The sequence below is a fragment of the Salvelinus alpinus genome, chromosome 30, assembly GCF_045679555.1.
Source record: "Salvelinus alpinus chromosome 30, SLU_Salpinus.1, whole genome shotgun sequence".
NCBI lineage: Eukaryota > Metazoa > Chordata > Actinopteri > Salmoniformes > Salmonidae > Salvelinus > Salvelinus alpinus.
The window spans coordinates 5,642,289-5,664,539 of NC_092115.1; the positions used below are offsets into that span (position 1 = coordinate 5,642,289).

At 43.4% G+C, this 22,251-nt stretch overlaps 1 protein-coding gene across 1 annotated transcript in view; it reads right to left on the reverse strand.

The window, feature by feature from the left end:
- The window catches only part of LOC139560627 (receptor-type tyrosine-protein phosphatase mu-like), a 774,972-nt gene that overhangs the window by 123,961 nt on the left and 628,760 nt on the right, over positions 1-22,251 (reverse strand). Inside the window, exons 20-21 of the mRNA XM_071377563.1 lie at positions 21,762-21,788; positions 5,303-5,517 (exon numbers count right to left, since the gene is read on the reverse strand). Of these exons, the coding sequence (XP_071233664.1) occupies positions 5,303-5,517; positions 21,762-21,788 (242 nt within the window). The remainder of the gene's footprint in view (positions 1-5,302; positions 5,518-21,761; positions 21,789-22,251) is intronic.

The window sequence follows — 22,251 nt, forward strand, 5'->3', positions numbered from 1 at the left end:
AACAGCAGCACGGTTAAAGGGGATACACAGACAGTACAGTAGCACGGTTACAGGGGATACACAGACAGTACAGTGACAACAGAACAGCAGCATGGTTACTGGGGATACACAGACAGTACAGTGAACAGCAGCACGGTTACTGGGGATACACAGACAGTACAGTGACAACAGAACAGCAGCATGGTTACTGGGGATACACAGACAGTACAGTGACAACAGAACAGCAGCACGGTTACTGGGGATACACAGACAGTACAGTGACAACAGAACAGCAGCATGGTTACAGGGGATACACAGACAGTACAGTGAACAGCAGCACGGTTACTGGGGATACACAGACAGTACAGAGAAAGAAGAAAGAGGAGAGAGAGAACAGAAGAGATAATTGGAATCATTTAGTGAGTTCCCCTGGTATGAATGAATCATTTAGTGAGTTCCCCTGGTATGAATGAATCATTTAGTGGGTTCCCCTGGTATGAATGAATCATTTACTGGGTTCCCCTGGTATGAATTAATCATTTATTGGGTTCCCCTGGTATGAATGAATCATTTAGTGGGTTCCCCTGGTATGAATGAATCATTTAGTGGGTTCCCCTGGTATGAATGAATCATTTAGTGAGTTCCCCTGGTATGAATTAATCATTTAGTGAGTTCCCCTGGTATGAATGAATCATTTAGTGAGTTCCCCTGGTACGAATGAATCATTTAGTGAGTTCCTCTGGTACGAATGAATCATTTAGTGAGTTCCCCTGGTATGAATGAATCATTTAGTGAGGTCCTCTGGTACGAATGAATCATTTAGTGAGTTCCCCTGGTACGAATGAATCATTTAGTGAGTTCCCCTGGTATGAATGAATCATTTAGTGAGTTTCCCCTGGTATGAATGAATCATTTAGTGAGTTCCCCTGGTATGAATTAATCATTTAGTGAGTTTCCCCTGGTATGAATGAATCATTTAGTGAGTTCCCCTGGTATGAATGAATCATTTAGTGAGTTCCCCTGGTATGAATGAATCATTTAGTGAGTTTCCCCTTGTATGAATGAATCATTTAGTGATTATAAATGAGTCTCTGGTCACAGAGCTGAGAACAGGCTCCTTAGTAAAAGATGGTTCTGTAGAGTTCTTCTGGGTTCTCCTTAAAAATCACCCCTTAGAACCCTAAAAGGGAACTACTAAAAGGGAACCTATTGTACTAAAGAGTGCTGACAATCTGTTACACATGCTGAACAACATGGGCATGCACTACGTAGTGACGTAGTGACATAGTGACATAGTGACATAGTGACATAGTGACATAGTGACTTCCCAAAGGAAGCAGCATTCAATACTTACTCTGTCACGGTTCATATCAAATAGCACTTGATAGAAGCATACGTAGTGACATAGTGACGTAGTGACATAGTGACATAGTGACTTCCCAAAGGAAGCAGCATTCACTGACTAGTGTCAACATGCAACATAACAGCTGACATATAGGACTGGTTTTTCAGATTTAGATTAGAGTTCTCTTGGACTAAATTATTCTCCATTTGAGGGAGCTTTTTAGTCCTGGAATAGGCTTAATCAGTGTCTGGGAAACCAGCCCAAAGTGATGTACAGTATCATAATATAGCTAGGGTGTTTGATTTAGTTTCAGGTTCGGTTATATCAGGTTATATCAGGTTATATTTATTTATTTGTTAATTTTTATTTTATTTCACCTTTATTTAACCAGGTACGCCAGTTGAGAACAAGTTGTCATTTACCACTGCGACCTGGCCAAGGTTACGTCTGGCTACGGCAGCTACAATAGAGTTTGCAAAGTTGAACCAATTGATATTTACCATTAAACACACTTTATGAAGCTTTCGAGATGTTATTTTGATCTACTGTACATCTCAATGTCTTGAGACGAAGAAGAAAACTTAGTCACATTTCTCAAGGCTACAACATGACCTAACGTAGCCTTTTCATCCAATATGTGAGGCCAGGACCACCCAGCAAGACTATAATCCCACCAACACGTGAGGCCAGGACCAGCCAGCAAGACTATAATCCCACCAACACGTGAGGCCAGGACCAGCCAGCAAGACTATAATCCCACCAACACGTGAGGCCAGGACCAGCCAGCAAGACTATAATCCCACCAACATGTGATGCCAGGACCAGCCAGCAAGACTATAATCCCACCAACATGTGAGGCCAGGACCAGTCAGCAAGACTATAATCCCACCAACACGTGAGGCCAGGACCAGTCAGCAAGACTATAATTCCACCAACACGTGATGCCAGGACCAGCCAGCAAGACTATAATCCAACCAACATGTGAAGCCAGGACCAGCCAGCAAGACTATAATCCCACCAACATGTAAGGCCAGGACCAGCCAGCAAGACTATAATCCCACCAAGATGTGATACCAGGACCAGCCAGCAAGACTATAATCTCACCAACATGTAAGGCCAGGACCAGCCAGCAAGACTATAATCCCACCAACACGTGAGGCCAGGACCAGTCAGCAAGACTATAATCCCACCAACATGTGAGGCCAAGACCAGCCAGCAAGACTATAATCCCACCAACATGTGAGGCCAGGACCAGCCAGCAAGACTATAATCCCACCAACATGTGAGGCCAGGACCAGCCAGCAAGCATCATCACCATCTCCATCATTGTGACCTCTACACTTAAGAAATTAAATGATCTAGATATCTAGAGAAAAAAAAATGCACAAATAACCAAAAATATAATTTTACCTTATTGATCTGATCCAAAGTTAAACATTTGGATTAACGTAAGAAGGCATGGAGTCGGAGAGAGATACAGTTTAGATAGATGGATGCACTGGCCTCTATAACTTCAAATACACATCGGAACAGTACATGATCAAAACAGAACAAATGAGTCGCTTTATTATCTCCCCCTACTCTTCTCTGTCCTGTTGGCTTCTGGGGGGGCGGGAGAGAGGGAGAGAGGCAGGTTGAATCTCTGTGTTTTAACGGGATAGTCTGTGTAGCAGGTTGGATCCCTGTGTTTTAAGGGGATAGTCTGTGAAGGAGGTTGGATCCCTGTGTTTTAAGGGGATAGTCTGTGAGGCAGGTTGGATCCCTGTGTTTTAAGGGGATAGTCTGTGAAGCAGGTTGGATCTCTGTGTTTTAAGGGGATAGTCTGTGAAGCAGGTTGGATCCCTGTGTTTTAAGGGGATAGTCTGTGAAGCAGGTTGGATCCCTGTGTTTTAAGGGGATAGTCTGTGAAGCAGGTTGGATCCCTGTGTTTTAAGGGGATAGTCTGTGAAGCAGGTTGGATCCCTGTGTTTTAAGAGGATAGTCTGTGAAGCAGGTTCGATCCCTGTGTTTTAAGGGGATAGTCTGTGAAGCAGGTTGGATCCCTGTGTTTTAAGGGGATAGTCTGTGAAGCAGGTTGGATCCCTGTGTTTTAAGGGGATAGTCTGTGAAGCAGGTTGGATCCCTGTGTTTTAAGGGGATAGTCTGTGAAGCAGGTTGGATCCCTGTGTTTTAAGGGGATAGTCTGTGAAGCAGGTTGGATCCCTGTGTTTTAAGGGGATAGTCTGTGAAGCAGGTTGGATTCCTGTGTTTTAAGGGGATAGTCTGTGAAGCAGGTTGGATCCCTGTGTTTTAAGGGGATAGTCTGTGAAGCAGGTTGGATCCCTGTGTTTTAAGGGGATAGTCTGTGAGGCAGGTTGGATCCCTGCGTTTTAAGGGGATAGTCTGTGAAGCAGGTTGGATCCCTGTGTTTTAAGGGGATAGTCTGTGAAGCAGGTTGGATCCCTGTGTTTTAAGGGGATAGTCTGTGAGGCAGGTTGGATCCCTGTATTTTAAGGGGATAGTCTGTGAAGCAGGTTGGATCCCTGTGTTTTAAGGGGATAGTCTGTGAAGCAGGTTGGATCCCTGTGTTTTAAGGGGATAGTCTGTGAGGCAGGTTGGATCCCTGTGTTTTAAGGGGATAGTCTGTGAAGCAGGTTGGATCCCTGTGTTTTAAGGGGATAGTCTGTGAAGCAGGTTGGATCCCTGTGTTTTAAGGGGATAGTCTGTGAAGCAGGTTGGATCCCTGTGTTTTAAGGGGATAGTCTGTGAAGCAGGTTGGATCCCTGTGTTTTAAGGGGATAGTCTGTGAAGCAGGTTGGATCCGGGCCCAGCCAGCTGCTAGCGTAACGAGGGGAAATGAGAATTTTCGTTTGGGTGTCAGAGAGAAAGAGGCAGGGTGTCAAAGTGTCAGAGTGGCAGTCTGTCTCTATGTCAGTGTGGAGGCTGTTGGGTGACAAGAGAGGCCTCCTGAAGAGAGGGAGAACCTTGTCACAATTAACTTTAATCTGACCAAACAAAAGACGGTTTATCACACAGTTTTTAATCACTACCTTTTTAAATGTGAGTCCTAAAGGCTTACTCACTGTGTGAGTGGTTCCACACACACACACAACGGCACTGTTAGTACACTGAGTGATCTCACACACACACACACACACACACACACACACACACACACACACACACACACACACACACACACACACACACACACACACACACACACACACACACACACACACACACACACACACACACACACACACACACACACACACACACACAAACGACTGCAGAAGAGGCAGTCTAACACCACAAGGAAAAGGCAAACAGCAAAAACGAGTCAAACAGTGGAAAGCTTGTGTCCCAAATGGAACACTATTCCCTATATAGTGCACTGCTTTTGACCAGAGCCCTATGGAACCCTATTCCCTATATAGTGCACTACTTTAGACCAGAGCCCTATGCCACCCTATTCCCTATATAGTGCACTACTTTTGACCAGGGCCAATAGGGTGATCTGGTTAAACGTAGTGTAGTATATTGGAAATAGGGTGCCATTTGGAACGTCTCCAGGGGACGAAGTAAAACTCCATTTAATTCAAGAATTAAAAAGTACCGTCTATTTACAATGACGTAGTCTCCATTTCTCGAATCTGGAATTTTAAATTAATTTCCTTAAATTTACGGAATCTGAATTGTAGGAGTGAGAGCAGAGAACAAGGTAGAAGAAATGGAACCGACGCTGTGAGCTCAAGGTCAAAGGTGAAGTTTTGTCCCCACATACACATTCAGGAAACTTTTCCCTTGTTCAATCAAGTTACATCACTAACTACTATAATGAAGGGAGAAAGGTTGGATCCAGTTTTAAAGAGTTGGAACCAAGCCACAGTGAGAAGTGTGGGGCGTGTCTCCATGAGCGGGAGGTGAAAGTTGACATGTCACAGTGATTCGAACGAGAGGTGGTGAAAGTTCAAAAAAGGTGAAAGTTCGTCCCACCTCATACTCCTCCTTGAAGCCGTATCCCTCCGCACACTTCATCTGTGTGATGTGCTGCAGCAGGTCGGCTACTCGGATAGCAGGGTGGAGCTGGCCTGTCTGGTAGGGCGCGTCTACAGTCCCCTCTCTCTTTCTCAGGGAGTGGCCGTGAGACTGGACCAGGCTACTGGTGTCACTGCAGCTACTACCACCACCACCCATCGTCTGGCTCTCGTCTGGACAGATACAGAGAAGACACAGAGACAGACAGAGGAAACAGGAAGGAAGGGGAACAACGGGGTCAGGATGGTGAGTGAACTCTTGAGGCAACTCTTGGTAACACCAGGCATGGAAAAAAATCTACACATCTACTTGACATAGAGAAGGAAAAACTCCTGGCCCTAGCCACAATGCCTGTCATATGGAAATAGAGAGATCATGGCTTAAAATAGAAATTCTGGTAGTGACGCAATGGCTCAGTTCCAATATCCACACAAAATGTTGCTGTTTTAAAGCTAATTTCAGTGAAATTCTACACATTTTGCCATGGCTATTATGCCTTGTTCTAAGGATATCTGAGTGACTCAAACATTATAATAAAACCAATGTGGGCCCTATACCATGACATTTGGGGGAATAAAAGATTCTCCCCGACTGTCTAGGTTTATATTTCGATGATTGATAGATCTCAAAGATGACTTTATGTATTAATATATCGCTCCATTATCTTATATGCATACTTTAAATCTGATTTTATTCGTGGCAGGTGCGCCGCTACTAAATGCATATATAGGGGAAACACTGATAATGCATGGCTTCAAGTGGAAGTATGCACTCTAAGTGATATGCTGGGTTGGCTATTGGAACGGGGTCGCAGGATGAGGGAATGTGGTGAGGGGGAGAAAACTCAGAACACTGGGTCATGATTGGTCTGATTCTGTGACTTCTGTGGGAAGTAGTCAGTATTATTATGATGTAGGAAGTATTCAGTATTACTATGATGTGGGAAGTATTCAGTATTACTATGATGTGGGAAGTATTCAGTATTATTATGATGTGGGAAGTATTCAGTATTATTATGATGTGGGAAGTATTCAGTATTTCTATGATGTGGGAAGTAGTCAGTATTATTATGATGTGGGAAGTATTCACTATTATTATGATGTGGGAAGTATTCAGTATTATTATGATGTGGGAAGTATTCAGTATTATTATGATGTGGGAAGTAGTCAGTATTATTATGATGTGGGAAGTATTCAGTATTATTATGATGTGGGAAGTATTCACTATTATTATGATGTGGGAAGTATTCACTATTATTATGATGTGGGAAGTATTCACTATTATTATGATGTGGGAAGTATTCACTATTATTATGATGTGGGAAGTATTCACTATTATTATGATGTGGGAAGTATTCACTATTATTATGATGTGGGAAGTATTCAGTATTATTATGATGTGGGAAGTATTCACTATTATTATGATGTGGGAAGTATTCACTATTATTATGATGTGGGAAGTATTCACTATTATTATGATGTGGGAAGTATTCACTATTATTATGATGTGGGAAGTATTCAGTATTATTATGATGTGGGAAGTATTCACTATTATTATGATGTGGGAAGTATTCACTATTATTATGATGTGGGAAGTATTCAGTAGGTATATGATGTGGGACGGAGAGGCACTAAAAACAAGTTATTTAAAAGGAGTAAAGTAATATATTGTTTTATTTTGATACACCTCATATTGACATTAGAGATAATGTACAGTCAGTCCCCTGTATTGTTTTATTTTGATACACCTCATATTGACATTAGAGATAATGTACAGTCAGTCCCCTGTATTGTTTTATTTTGATACACCTCATATTGACATTAGAGATAATGTACAGTCAGTCCCCTGTATTGTTTTATTTTGATACACCTCATATTGACATTAGAGATAATGTACAGTCAGTCCCCTGTATTGTTTTATTTTGATACACCTCATATTGACATTAGAGATAATGTACAGTCAGTCCCCTGTATTGTTTTATTTTGATACACCTCATATTGACATTAGAGATAATGTACAGTCAGTCCCCTGTATTGTTTTATTTTGATACACCTCATATTGACATTAGAGATAATGTACAGTCAGTCCCCTGTATTGTTTTATTTTGATACACCTCATATTGACATTAGAGATAATGTACAGTCAGTCCCCTGTATTGTTTTATTTTGATACACCTCATATTGACATTAGAGATAATGTACAGTCAGTCCCCTGTATTGTTTTATTTTGATACACCTCATATTGACATTAGAGATAATGTACAGTCAGTCCCCTGTCAGTGGCAGAGATAAGATGGTTATCAAGATGTCTTGTTGATGTGGATGTTTGCGGCTTCAGTGCAGAACAATGGCGGATGATGCAGTCAGGCAGGCACCATCCAAGCAACGTTGCTCAATTACAACCAATACAATGAAAACAAACAAAAACAACCCCCCCCCCCCAATGCAGCAACGATGGTGTACTGTGATCATGCTAGACAAGGCTAATGACTTCAAGGTGGAAACGGAGGGGAGGTGAAATGTTAGCGTGTCCACTGGCCATGCAGATGTCATAATAGAAAAGTCATATCCACGAATCAGCTCTCTCACTGTCATCTGTGTGTTCCTGTGACATCACCTCCTTCCCCAAACCAAGGCCAAGACCAGGGGGTCCTGGTGACTTACCATTTATGGGCACTTTTATAGGACATACATAAAGAGGTTAAGTACGAGAAGAGATGGAGAAGAGAGGAGGAGAGGAGGAGGAGAGAGGAGAGGAGAAGAGAGGAAGAGAGGAGGAGAGAGGAGGTGAGAGGAGAAGATAGTTGAGAGAGAGGAGGAGAAAGGAGAGAGGAGGAGAAAGGAGGAGAAGAGAGAGAGGAGAGAGAGGAGGAGAAGAGAGAGAGGAGGAGGAGAGAGAGAGGAGGAGAAGAGAGAGAGGAGGAGGAGAAGAGAGAGAGGAGGAGAAGAGAGAGAGGAGGAGAAGAGAGAGAGGAGAGAGAGGAGGAGAAGAGAGAGAGGAGGAGAAGAGAGAGAGGTGGAGAAGAGAGAGAGGAGGAGAAGAGAGAGAGGAGAGAGAGGAGGAGAAGAGAGAGAGGAGGAGGAGAAGAGAGAGGAGGAGAAGAGAGAGAGGAGGTAAGCAACAATACATCATAAGCACTGTTACAGTGTAGACTGTTGTTTAGAGCTACTGTTTGTTAGATCACTTCATGGCTGTGCTGTTTAAATCAGTAAGGCCTGGGCTTTGTTTATTTGATGAGGAAATTGTGGCGTGGGCATTTCAACAGTGCAATACAGTCTTAACAGAACAAATCAAAAACAGAATGGTTTTCAAGGGGATAGAATGGTTTGCAAGAGGACAGAATGGTTTGCAAGGGGGACAGAATGGTTTTCAAGAGGACATAATGGTTTGCAAGGGGGACAGAATGGTTTTCAAGAGGACATAATGGTTGTGAAGGTGTCAGAATTAATTTCAAGGTGTCAGAATGGATTTCAAGGGGACAGAATGAAAAAATGCAACAACAAAAAAAATTTGTGGCCTTACTCCTGAAATGGAATTAGATGATTGCTGCGAGATAAAAAATGTAAGAACGTTTGTGTACTATGGACATTTTGGCTATTATGACGCAAAATAAAGCCTGCAATGCGATGAACAAGATGCACTAATCAATCACATTAAATGATAGTCAACTCCCATAATATGTTATCTCAAACTGTCACAACGATAATCAACTCCCCTAATATGTTATCTCAAACTGTCACAACGATAATCAACTCCCCTAATATGTTATCTCAAACTGTCACAACGATAATCAACTCTCCTAATATGTTATCTCAAACTGTCACAACGATAATCAACTCCCCTAATATGTTATCTCAAACTGTCACAACGATAATCAACTCCCCTAATATGTTATCTCAAACTGTCACAACAATAATCAACTCCCGTAATATGTTATCTCAAACTGTCACAACAATAATCAACTCCCCTAAAATGGTATCTCAAACTGTCACAACGATAATCAACTCCCCTAATATGTTATCTCAAACTGTCACAACGATAATCAACTCCCCTAATATGTTATCTCAAACTGTCACAACGATAATCAACTCCCCTAATATGTTATCTCAAACTGTCACAACGATAATCAACTCCCATAATATGTTAGGGATCAGTCTCCCAACATGGTTTAAAATGACAGGTATTATGTTGATTCCATGATATGGTGGTAAAATTAGACTTTAATGGCGGCATTGTTGTAGAAGCAGAAATATAGTGTTTTTATTTATTTTCTTGAGATCTGTGGCAAACATATCACACTAACACGATCCCTGTTGTGCTGTATGTGATTCCTTCTGACCTCGTTCATTACCATGGATACCACTATACCACTACTGTCTCAAGATAATAATTATAACTATAATTATGATCATATAGAGTATAACATAATATGGTTCAGTTCTGTGTAGGCTTATACTTCAGGCTGGCCTCTCTCTCTCTGTCGCCCTCTCTGTCGCCCTCTCTGTCGCCCTCTCTGTCGCCCTCTCTGTCGCCTATCTCTCAGTCTCCCTCTCTGTCGCCTATCTCTCAGTCTCCCTATCAGTCTCCCTGTCAGTCTCCCTCTCTGTCTCCCTATCAGTCTCCCTATCAGTCTCCCTATCAGTCTCCCTCTCAGTCTCCCTCTCAGTATCCCTCTATCAGTATCCCTCTATCAGTATCCCTCTATCAGTCTCGCTCTATCAGTCTCGCTCTATCAGTCTCGCTCTATCAGTCTCGCTCTATCAGTCTCGCTCTATCAGTCTCGCTCTATCAGTCTCGCTCTATCAGTCTCGCTCTATCAGTCTCCCTCTCGCTCTATCAGTCTCCCTCTCGCTCTATCAGTCTCCCTCTCGCTCTATCAGTCTCCCTCTCGCTCTATCAGTCTCCCTCTCGCTCTATCAGTCTCCCTCTCGCTCTATAGGGCGCCCAATAAGTGGTTGATCTCTCTCTGTTTATATAAGTGGTTGATTTCTCTCTGTTTATATAAGTGGTTGATCTCTCTCTGTTTATATAAGTGGTTGATCTTTCTCTCTCTGTTTATATAAGTGGTTGATCTCTCTCTCTATGTTTATATAAGTGGTTGATCTCTCTCTGTTTATATAAGTGGTTGATCTCTCTCTGTTTATATAAGTGGTTGATCTCTCTCTGTTTATATAAGTGGTTGATCTCTCTCTGTTTATGTAAGTGGTTGATCTCTCTGTTTATATAAGTGGTTGATCTCTCTCTGTTTATATAAGTGGTTGATCTCTCTCTGTTTATGTAAGTGGTTGATCTCTATGTTTATATAAGTGGTTGATCTCTCTGTTTATATAAAATGGTTGATCTCTCTCTCTTTTTATATAAGTGACTGATCTCTCTCTCTTTTTATATAAGTGGTTGATCTCTCTCTCTTTGTTTATATAAGTGGTTGATCTCTCTCTCTTTGTTTATATAAGTGGTTGATCTCTCTCGCTTTGTTTATATAAGTGGTTGATCTCTCTCGCTTTGTTTATATAAGTGGTTGATCTCTCTCTCTTTGTTTATATAAGTGGTTGATCTCTGTTTATATAACAGTGGTTGTAAGTGGTTGATCTCTCTCTATATTTATATAAGTGGTTGATCTCTCTCTCTGTTCTTAAAAGTTGATATCTCTCTCGCTATATAAGTGGTTGATCTCTCTCTCTGTTCTTAAAAGTTGATATCTCTCTCGCTATATAAGTGGTTGATCTCTCTCTCTCTCGCTATATAAGTGGTTGATCTCTCTCTCTCTCGCTATATAAGTGGTTGATCTCTTTCTCTCTCGCTATATAAGTGGTTGATCTCTCTCTGTTTATATAAATGGTTGATCTCTCTCTCTATATATAAGTGGTTGATCTCTCTCTCTGTTCATAAAAGAAGTTGATCTCTCTCTCTGTTTTTATAAGTGGTTGATCTCGCTCTCTATATATAAGTGGTTGATCTCTCTCTCACTCTCTGTTTATATAAGTGGATGATCTCTCTCTCTATATATAAGTGGTTGATCTCTCTCTCTCTCTCTGTTTATGTAAGTGGTTGATCTCTATGTTTATATAAGTGGTTGATCTCTCTGTTTATATAAAATGGTTGATCTCTCTCTCTTTTTATATAAGTGGTTGATCTCTCTCTCTTTGTTTATATAAGTGGTTGATCTCTCTCTCTTTGTTTATATAAGTGGTTGATCTTTCTCTCTATGTTTATATAAATGGTTGATCTCTCTTTGTTTATATAAGTGGTTGATCTCTCTCTCTGTTTATATAAGTGGTTGATCTCTCTCTCACTCTCTGTTTATATAAGTGGTTGATCTCTCTCTGTTTATATAAGTGGTTGTTCTCTCTCTCTGTTTATATAAGTGGTTGATCTCTATGTTTATAAAAATGGTTGATCTCTCTCTGTTTATATAAGTGGTTGATCTCTTTCTCTCTCTATGCTTATATAAGTGGTAGATCTCTCTCTCTCTCTATGTTTATATAAATGGTTGATCTCTCTTTGTTTATATAAGTGGTTGATCTCTCTCTCTGTTTATATAAGTGGTTGATTTCTCTCTCACGATGTTTATATAAGTGGTTGATCTCTCTGTTTATATAAGTGTTTGATCTCTCTCTGTTTATATAAGTGGTTGATCTCTTTCTCTCTCTATGGTTATATAAGTGGTAGATCTCTCTCTGTTTATATAAGTGGTTGATCTCTCTCTGTTTATATAAGTGGTTGATTTCTCTCTGTTTGTATAAGTGGTTGATCTCTCTCTGTTTATATAAGTGGTTGATCTTTCTCTCTCTGTTTATATAAGTGGTTGATCTCTCTCTGTTTATATAAGTGGTTGATCTTTCTCTCTGTGTTTATATAAGTGGTTGATCTTTCTCTCTATGTTTATATAAGTGGTTGATCTCTCTCTGTTTATGTAAGTGGTTGATCTCTCTGTTTATATAAGTGGTTGATCTCTCTCTGTTTATATAAGTGGTTGATCTCTCTCTGTTTATATAAGTGGTTGATCTCTCTCTGTTTATGTAAGTGGTTGATCTCTCTGTTTATATAAGTGGTTGATCTCTCTCTGTTTATATAAGTGGTTGATCTCTCTCTGTTTATGTAAGTGGTTGATCTCTATGTTTATATAAGTGGTTGATCTCTCTGTTTATAGAAAATGGTTGATCTCTCTCTCTTTTTATATAAGTGACTGATCTCTCTCTCTTTTTATATAAGTGGTTGATCTCTCTCTCTTTGTTTATATAAGTGGTTGATCTCTCTCTCTTTGTTTATATACGTGGTTGATCTCTCTCGCTTTGTTTATATAAGTGGTTGATCTCTCTCTGTTTATATAAGTGGTTGATCTCTGTTTATATAAATGGTTGATCTCTCTCTATGTTTATGTAAGTGGTTGATCTCTCTCTATATTTATATAAGTGGTTGATCTCTCTCTCTGTTCTTAAAAGTTGATATCTCTCTCGCTATATAAGTGGTTGATCTCTCTCTCTGTTCTTAAAAGTTGATATCTCTCTCGCTATATAAGTGGTTGATCTCTCTCTCTCTCGCTATATAAGTGGTTGATCTCTCTCTCTCTCGCTATATAAGTGGTTGATCTCTCTCTCTCTCGCTATATAAGTGGTTGATCTCTCTCTGTTTATATAAATGGTTGATCTCTCTCTCTATATATAAGTGGTTGATCTCTCTCTCTGTTCATAAAAGAAGTTGATCTCTCTCTCTGTTTTTATAAGTGGTTGATCTCTCTCTATATATAATTGGTTGATCTCTCTCTCACTCTCTGTTTATATAAGTGGATGATCTCTCTCTGTTTATATAAGTGGTTGATCTCTCTCTGTTTATATAAGTGGTTGTTCTCTCTCTCTGTTTATATAAGTGGTTGATCTCTATGTTTATAAAAATGGTTGATCTCTCTCTGTTTATATAAGTGGTTGATCTCTTTCTCTCTCTATGCTTATATAAGTGGTAGATCTCTCTCTTTCTCTATGTTTATATAAGTGGTTGATTTCTCTCTCACGATGTTTATATAAGTGGTTGATCTCTCTGTTTATATAAGTGTTTGATCTCTCTCTGTTTATATAAGTGGTTGATCTCTTGCTCTCTCTATGCTTATATAAGTGGTAGATCTCTCTCTCTCTCTATGTTTATATAAGTGGTTGATTTCTCTCTCACGATGTTTATATAAGTGGTTGATCTCTCTCACTCTCTGTTTATATAAGTGGTTGATTTCTCTCTCTCTCTGTTTATATAAGTGGTTGATCTCTCTGTTTATATAAGTGGTTGATTTCTCTCTCACGATGTTTATATAAGTGGTTGATCTCTCTCACTCTCTGTTTATATAAGTGGTTGATTTCTCTCTCTCTCTGTTTATATAAGTGGTTGATCTCTCTGTTTATATAAGTGTTTGATCTCTCTCTGTTTATATAAGTGGTTGATCTCTTTCTCTCTCTATGCTTATATAAGTGGTAGATCTCTCTCTCTCTCTATGTTTATATAAGTGGTTGATTTCTCTCTCACGATGTTTATATAAGTGGTTGATCTCTCTCACTCTCTGTTTATATAAGTGGTTGATTTCTCTCTCTCTCTGTTTATATAAGTGGTTGATCTCTCTCTCTCTCTATGTTTATATAAGTGGTTGATTTCTCTCTCTCTCTGTTTATATAAGTGGTTGATCTCTCTCTGTGTTTTTATAAGTGGTAGATCTCTCTCTCTCTCTGTTTATATAAGTGGTTGATCTCTCTCTGTGTTTTTATAAGTGGTTGATCTCTCTCTGTGTTTATATAAGTGGTTGATCTCTCTCTGTTCAAATAAGTGGAAGATATATCTCTATGTTTATAAAAGCTGTTGATCTCTCTCTGTTTATATAAGTGGTTGATCTCTCTCTCTGTTTATATAAGTGGTTGATCTCTCTCTCTCTGTTTATATAAGTGGTTGATCTCTCTCTCTGTTTATATAAGTGGTTGATCTCTCTCTCTGTTTATATAAGTGGTTGATTTCTCTCCCTATGTTTATATAAGTGGTTGTTCTCTGTTTATATAAATGGTTGATCTCTCTCTATGTTTATGTAAGTGGTTGATCTCTCTCTGTTTATATAAGTGGTTGTTCTCTCTGTTTATATAAATGGTTGTTCTCTGTAGTTGTTCTCTGTTTAAATAAGTGGCTGCTCTCACTCTGTTTATAAGTGGTTGATCTCTCTCTCTCTGTTTATATAAGTGGTTGATCTCTCTCTCTCTGTTTATATAAGTGGTTGATCTCTCTCTATGTTTATAGAAGTAGTTGATCTCTCTCTCTCTCTGTTTATATAAGTGTTTCATCTCTCTCTCTCTATGTTTGTAGAAGTGGTTGATCTCTATGTTTATAAAAATGGTTGATCTCTCTCTCTATATATAAGTGGTTGATCTCTCTGTTTATATAAGTGGTTGATCTCTCTCTATGTTTATAGAAGTAGTTGATCTCTCTCTATGTTTATAGAAGTAGTTGATCTCTCTCTCTCTCTCTGTTTATATAAGTGGTTGATCTCTTTTTCTCTCTATGCTTATATGTGGTTGATTTCTCTCTGTGTTTTTATAAGTGGTTGATCTCTCTCTGTTTATATAAGTGGTTGATCTCTCTCTCTCTCTATGTTTATATAAGTGGTTGATCTCGCTCTGTTTATATAAGTGGTTGATCTCTCTCTCTCTCTATGTTTATATAAGTGGTTGATCTCTCTGTGTTTATATAAGTGGTTGATCTCTCTGTGTTTATATAAGTGGTTGATATCTCTGTGTTTATATAAGTGGTTGATCTCTCTCTGTTTATATAAGTGGTTGATCTCTCTCTGTGTTTATATATTGATCTCTCTCTATATATATAAGTGGTTGATCTCTCTCTGTTCAAATAAGGTGAAGATATATCTCTATGTTTATAAAAGCTGTTGATCTCTCTCTATATATAAGTGGTTGATGTCTCTGTTTATGTGAGTGGTTGATCTCTCTCTATCCATATTCGTGGTTGATCTCTCTCTCTGATTATATAAGTAGTTGTTCTCTGTTTAAATAAGTGGCTGATCTCTCTCTGTTTATATAAGTGGTTGATCTCTCTCTCTCTCTCTGTTTATATAAGTGGTTGATCTCTCTCTATGTTTATACACTGCTAAAAAAAATAAAGGGAACACTTAAACAACACCGTGTAACTCCAAGTCAATCACACTTCTGTGAAATCAAACTGTCCACTTAGGAAGCAACACTGATTGACAATAAATTTTACATGCTGTTGTGCAAATGGTATAGACAAAAGGTGGAAATTATAGGCAATTAGCAAGACACCCCCAATAAAGGAGTGGTTCTGCAGGTGGTGACCACAGACCACTTCTCAGTTCCTATGCTTCCTGGCTGATGTTTTGGTCACTTTTGAATGCTGGCGGTGCTTTCACTCTAGTGGTAGCATGAGACGGAGTCTACAACCCACACAAGTGGCTCAGGTAGTGCAGCTCATCCAGGATGGCACATCAATGCGAGCTGTGGCAAGAAGGTTTGCTGTGTCTGTCAGCGTAGTGTCCAGAGCATGGAGACGCTACCAGGAGACAGGCCAGTACATCAGGAGACGTGGAGGAGGCCGTAGGAGGGCAACAACCCAGCAGCAGGACCGCTACCTCCGCCTTTGTGCAAGGAGGATCACTGCCAGAGACCTGCAAAATGACCTCCAGCAGGCCGCAAATGTGCATGTGTCTGCTCAAATGGTCAGAAACAGACTCCATGAGGGTGGTATGAGGGCCCGACGTCCACAGGTGGGGGTTGTGCTTACAGCCCAACACCGTGCAGGACGTTTGGCATTTGCCAGAGAACACCAAGATTGGCAAATTCGCCACTGGCGCCCTGTGCTCTTCACAGATGAAAGCAGGTTCACACTGAGCACATGAGCACATGTGACATACGTGACAGAGTCTGGAGACGCCGTGGAGAACGTTCTGCTGCCTGCAACATCCTCCAGCATGACCGGTTTGGCGGTGGGTCAGTCATGGTGTGGGGTGGCATTTCTTTGGGGGGCCGCACAGCCCTCCATGTGCTCGCCAGAGGTAGCCTGACTGCCATTAGGTACCGAGATGAGATCCTCAGATCCCTTGTGAGACCATATGCTGGTGCGGTTGGCCCTGGGTTCCTCCTAATGCAAGACAATGCTAGACCTCATGTGGCTGGAGTGTGTCAGCAGTTCCTGCAAGAGGAAGGCATTGATGCTATGGACTGGCCCGCCCGTTCCCCAGACCTGAATCCAATTGAGCACATCTGGGACATCATGTCTCGCTCCATCCACCAATGCCATGTTGCACCACAGACTGTCCAGGAGTTGGCGGATGCTTTAGTCCAGGTCTGGGAGGAGATCCCTCAGGAGACCATCCGCCACCTCATCAGGAGCATGCCCAGGCATTGTAGGGAGGTCATACAGGCACGGGGAGGCCACACACACTACTGAGCCTCATTTTGACTTGTTTTAAGGACATTACATCAAAGTTGGATCAGCCTGTAGTGTGGTTTTCCACTTTAATTTTGAGTGTGACTCAGATCCAGACCTCCATGGGTTGATACATTTGATTTCCATTGATAATTTGTGTGATTTTGTTGTCAGCACATTCAACTATGTAAAGAAAAAAGTATTTAATAAGAATATTTCATTTATTCAGATCTAGGATGTGTTATTTTAGTGTTCCCTTTATTTTTTTGAGCAGTGTATAAGTGGTTGTTCTCTCTCTCTGTTTATATAAGTGGTTGTTCTCTCTCTGTTTATATAAGTGGTTGTTCTCTCTCTGTTTATATAAGTGGTTGATCTCTCTCTGTTTATATAAATGGTTGATCTCTCTCTCTGTTCATATAAGTGGTTGATCTCTCTCTGTTTATATAAATGGTTGATCTCTCTCTCTGTTTATATAAATGGTTGATCTCTCTCTCTGTTCATATAAGTGGTTGATCTCTCTCTGTTTATATAAATGGTTGATCTCTCTCTCTGTTTATATAAGTGGTTGATCTCTCTCTGTTTATATAAGTGGTTGTTCTCTCTCTGTTTATATAAGTGGTTGATCTCTCTCTGTTTATATAAATGGTTGATCTCTCTCTCTGTTCATATAAGTGGTTGATCTCTCTCTCTCTATATATATAAGTGGTTGATCCATCTCTCTCTCTCTCTATATATATATATATATATATAAGTGGTTGATCAATCTCTCTTTCTGTGTTTTTATAAGTGGTGTATCACTCTATATATAAGTGGTTGATCTCTCTATGTTTATATAAGTGGTTGATCTCTCTCTATGTTTATATAAGTGGTTGATCACTCTCTCTGTTTATATAAGTGGATGATCTCTCTCTCTCTCAATTCAATTCAATTCGCTTTATTGGCATGACGTAACAATGTACATCTTGCCAAAGCTTTTTTTGGATATTTACAATATACAAATAAATTAAAATAAGAATAAAAAATGTCAATGGGACAACAGTAACAATAACCAAGTGTCAAAATAACCATACATTCAACAATAACAATAAACATACAGTACATGTGCAGGTTGGTTGGTCTGTCAGACACGGTCCCTCAACTTATGGCAGGCAGCAATGTAGTGCGCTGCCAACCCACAGCTCTCTGCGTCCTCCCCCAACAGGACGGGTAGCCTACTCTCATCAGAGAGGTCTTTGAAACCTTGAATAAGGTTTGTCTCTCTCTGTTTATGTAAGAGGTTGTTCTCTCTCTCTATTTACATAAGTGGTTTATCTCTCTCTCTGTTTATATAAGTGGTTTATCGCTCTCTCTATGTTGATATAATGGTTGAGTTTATATAAGTGTAGCAGAGTGACTTTACAGGTAACTGTAGTAACAGTGGACATGGCGATAGGAACTGGCTGCCACACCTGTCCGCAACTACACCTCCCCTTCTTACTCAACTACACTCCCCCTCCTCCCCAACTACACCTCCCCCTCCTCCCCAACTACACATCCCCCTCCTCCCCAACTACACCTCCCCCTCCTCTCCAACTACACTCCCCCTCCTCCCCAACTACACCTCCCCCTCCTCCCCAACTACACATCCCCCTCCTCCCCAACTACACCTCCCCCTCCTCCCCAACTACACCTCCCCCTCCTCCCCAACTACACCTCCCCCTCCTCCCCAACTACACATCCCCCTCCTCCCCAGCTACACTCCCCCTCCTCCCCAACTACACATCTCCCTCCTCCCCAACTACACATCCCCCTCCTCCCCAACTACACTCCCCCTCCTCCTCAACTACACCTCCCCCTCCTCCCCAACTACACATCCCCCTCCTCCCCAACTACACCTCCCCCTCCTCCTGAACTACACTCCCCCTCCTCCCCAACTACACCTCCCCAACTACACATCCCCCTCCTCCCCAACTACACCTCCCCCTCCTCCTGAACTACACTCCCCCTCCTCCCCAACTACACATCCCCCTCCTCCCCAACTACACTCCCCCTCCTCCCCAACTACACCTCCCCCTCCTCCCCAACTACACCTCCCCCTCCTCCCCAACTACACCTCCCCCTCCTCCCCAACTACACCTCCCCCTCCTCCTGAACTACACTCCCCCCTCCTCCCCAACTACACTCCCCCTCCTCCCCAACTACACTCCCCCCTCCTCCTGAACTACACTCCCCCCTCCTCCTGAACTACACTCCCCCCTCCTCCTCAACCCCCTCCTCCCCAACTACACTCCACCTCCTCCCCAACTACACCTCCCCTTCCTCACCAACTACACCTCCCCCCCAACTACACATCCCCCTCCTCCTGAACTACACTCCCCCCTCCTCCTCAACCCCCTCCTCCCCAACTACACCTCTCCCTCCTCCTGAACTACACTCCCCCTCCTCCTCAACCCCCTCCTCCCCAACTACACTCCCCCTCCTCCCCAACTACACTCCCCCCTCCTCCTGAACTACACTCCCCCCTCCTCAACCCCCTCCTCCCCAACTACACTCCCCCTCCTCCCCAACTACACTCCCCCTCCTCCCCAACTACACCTCCCATTCTTACTCAACTACACATCCCTTCCTCCAAAACTACACTCCCCCCTCCTCCCCAACTACACTCCCCCCTCCTCCCCAACTACACTCCCCCCTCCTGACCAACTACACTCCCCCTCCTCCTGGCCAACTACACTCCCCCTCCTCCTGGCCAACTACACTCCCCCTCCTCCTGGCCAACTACACTCCCCCTCCTCCTGGCCAACTACACTCCCCCTCCTCCTGGCCAACTACACTCCCCCTCCTCCTGGCCAACTACACTCCCCCTCCTCCTGGCCAACTACACTCCCCCTCCTCCTGGCCAACTACACTCCCCCCTCCTGAACTACACTCCCCCCTCCTGAACTACACTCCCCCCTCCTGAACTACACTCCCCCCTCCTGAACTACACTCCCCCTCCTGAACTACACTCCCCCTCCTGAACTACACTCCCCCCTCCTGAATAATACTCCCCCCTCCTGAACTACACTCCCCCCTCCTCCTCAACCCCCTCCTCCCCAACTACACTCCACCTCCTCCCCAACTACACCTCCCCTTCCTCACCAACTACACCTCCCCCCCAACTACACATCCCCCTCCTCCTGAACTACACTCCCCCCTCCTCCTCAACCCCCTCCTCCCCAACTACACCTCTCCCTCCTCCTGAACTACACTCCCCCTCCTCCTCAACCCCCTCCTCCCCAACTACACTCCCCCTCCTCCCCAACTACACTCCCCCCTCCTCCTGAACTACACTCCCCACTCCTCAACCCCCTCCTCCCCAACTACACTCCCCCTCCTCCCCAACTACACCTCCCCTTCTTACTCAACTACACATCCCTTCCTCCAAAACTACACTCCCCCCTCCTCCCCAACTACACTCCCCCCTCCTCCCCAACTACACTCCCCCCTCCTGACCAACTACACTCCCCCTCCTCCTGGCCAACTACACTCCCCCTCCTCCTGGCCAACTACACTCCCCCTCCTCCTGGCCAACTACACTCCCCCTCCTCCTGGCCAACTACACTCCCCCTCCTCCTGGCCAACTACACTCCCCCCTCCTGAACTACACTCCCCCCTCCTGAACTACACTCCCCCCTCCTGAACTACACTCCCCCTCCTGAACTACACTCCCCCTCCTGAACTACACTCCCCCCTCCTGAATAATACTCCCCCCTCCTGAACTACACTCCCCCCTCCTCCCCAACTACACTCCCCCCTCCTCCCCAACTACACTCCCCCCTCCTCCCCAACTACACCTCCCCCGCCTCCCCAAATACACTCCCCCCTCCTCCCCAACTACACTCCCCCTCCCCAACTACACCTCCCCCTCCCCAACTACACCTCCCCCTCCCCAACTACACCTCCCCCTCCCCAACTACACCTCCCCCTCCCCAACTACACCTCCCCCTCCTCCCCAACTACACATCCCCCTCCTCCCCAACTACACTCCCCCTCCTCCCCAACTACACATCCCCCTCCTCCCCAACTACACATCCCCCTCCTCCCCAACTACACCTCCCTCTCCTCCCCAACTACACCTCCCACTCCTCCCCAACTACACCTCCCCCTCCTCCCCAACTACACTCCCCCTCCTCCCCAACTACACCTCCCCCTCCTCCTCAACTACACATCCCCCTCCTCCCCAACTACACCTCCCCAACTACACATCCCCCTCCTCCCCAACTACACTCCCCCTCCTCCCCAACTACACCTCCCCCTCCTCCCCAACTACACCTCCCCCTCCTCCCCAACTACACCTCCCCAACTACACCTCCCCCTCCTCCCCAACTACACTCCCCCTCCTCACCAACTACACTCCCCCTCCTCCCAAACTACACCTCCCCCTCCTCCCCAACTACACCTCCCCCTCCTCCCCAACTACACCTCCCCCTCCTCCCCAACTACACCTCCCCTTCCTCCCCAACTACACCTCCCCCTCCTCCCCAACTACACCTCCCCCTCCTCCCCAACTACACCTCCCCCTCCTCCCCAACTTCTCTCCCCCCTCGTCCCCAACTACACCTCCCACCTTCTCCCCACCTACACCTCCCCCGTCCATCCCAACTGCACTCCCCCACATCCAGTCCACATGTCTGACCATGCATATGAGAGGTCAAACATGTTATAGGTGACATCACAACGCACAGCATGGGTGACATCACACGCAGTGAGGATGGAATGGAGAGAAGCCAGCCTCAGCCCAGGGCGGGGATAACCACATAGATAGACAGAGAGGAGGACGAGGAGGAAGCAGCAGGCAGGTATGGAGGTGAGGAAGCCATCATCAATAACAGAGCTGTTCCCTCCCAATACTTTACTTCATGTATATAGAAATAGGTTTTCTTTGTCAAAGTCTTAATGATAAAGCAAGTTAAACGGTGAATCCTCTAATACACACTCAGCAGAAATGGATATAGTGGTAAAAGAAGATGTGTCTCACCTAAGATAGCAGTTGGCACAAAGGGATCTGTTCATAACCCCAAAACCAGTGCAGAAGTTGGAGGAGGAAGAGAAAGAAGAGGAGGAAGAGGAGTAAATAGCAGTAAATAAAAGCATGCAAGAAAAGAGGAGCTAAATACCAGAGCAAAGTGAATGTGATTGTAGATAGAGAATAGGAGGAGGAAGAAGAAGAGGAAGGGGAAGAAGAAGAGGAAGGGGAAGAAGAAGAAGGGGAAGAAGAAGAAGAGGAAGAAGAAGAAGAGGAAGAAGAGGAAGACGAGGAAGAAGATGAGGAGGAGGAGAAGTGGAAGTTGAGGACGAAGAGGAAGACGATGATGATGAAGAGGAGGAATAGGAGGAAGAAGATGTAGGAAGAGGAGGAGAGAAGGACAAAACAATACGGTCTTATAGCAGGAGACAGAAGATCTACTAAACACAGAGATAGAAGACCAAACACACGTTGAACAGTAGATAAGGCTAGAAATAAAGTA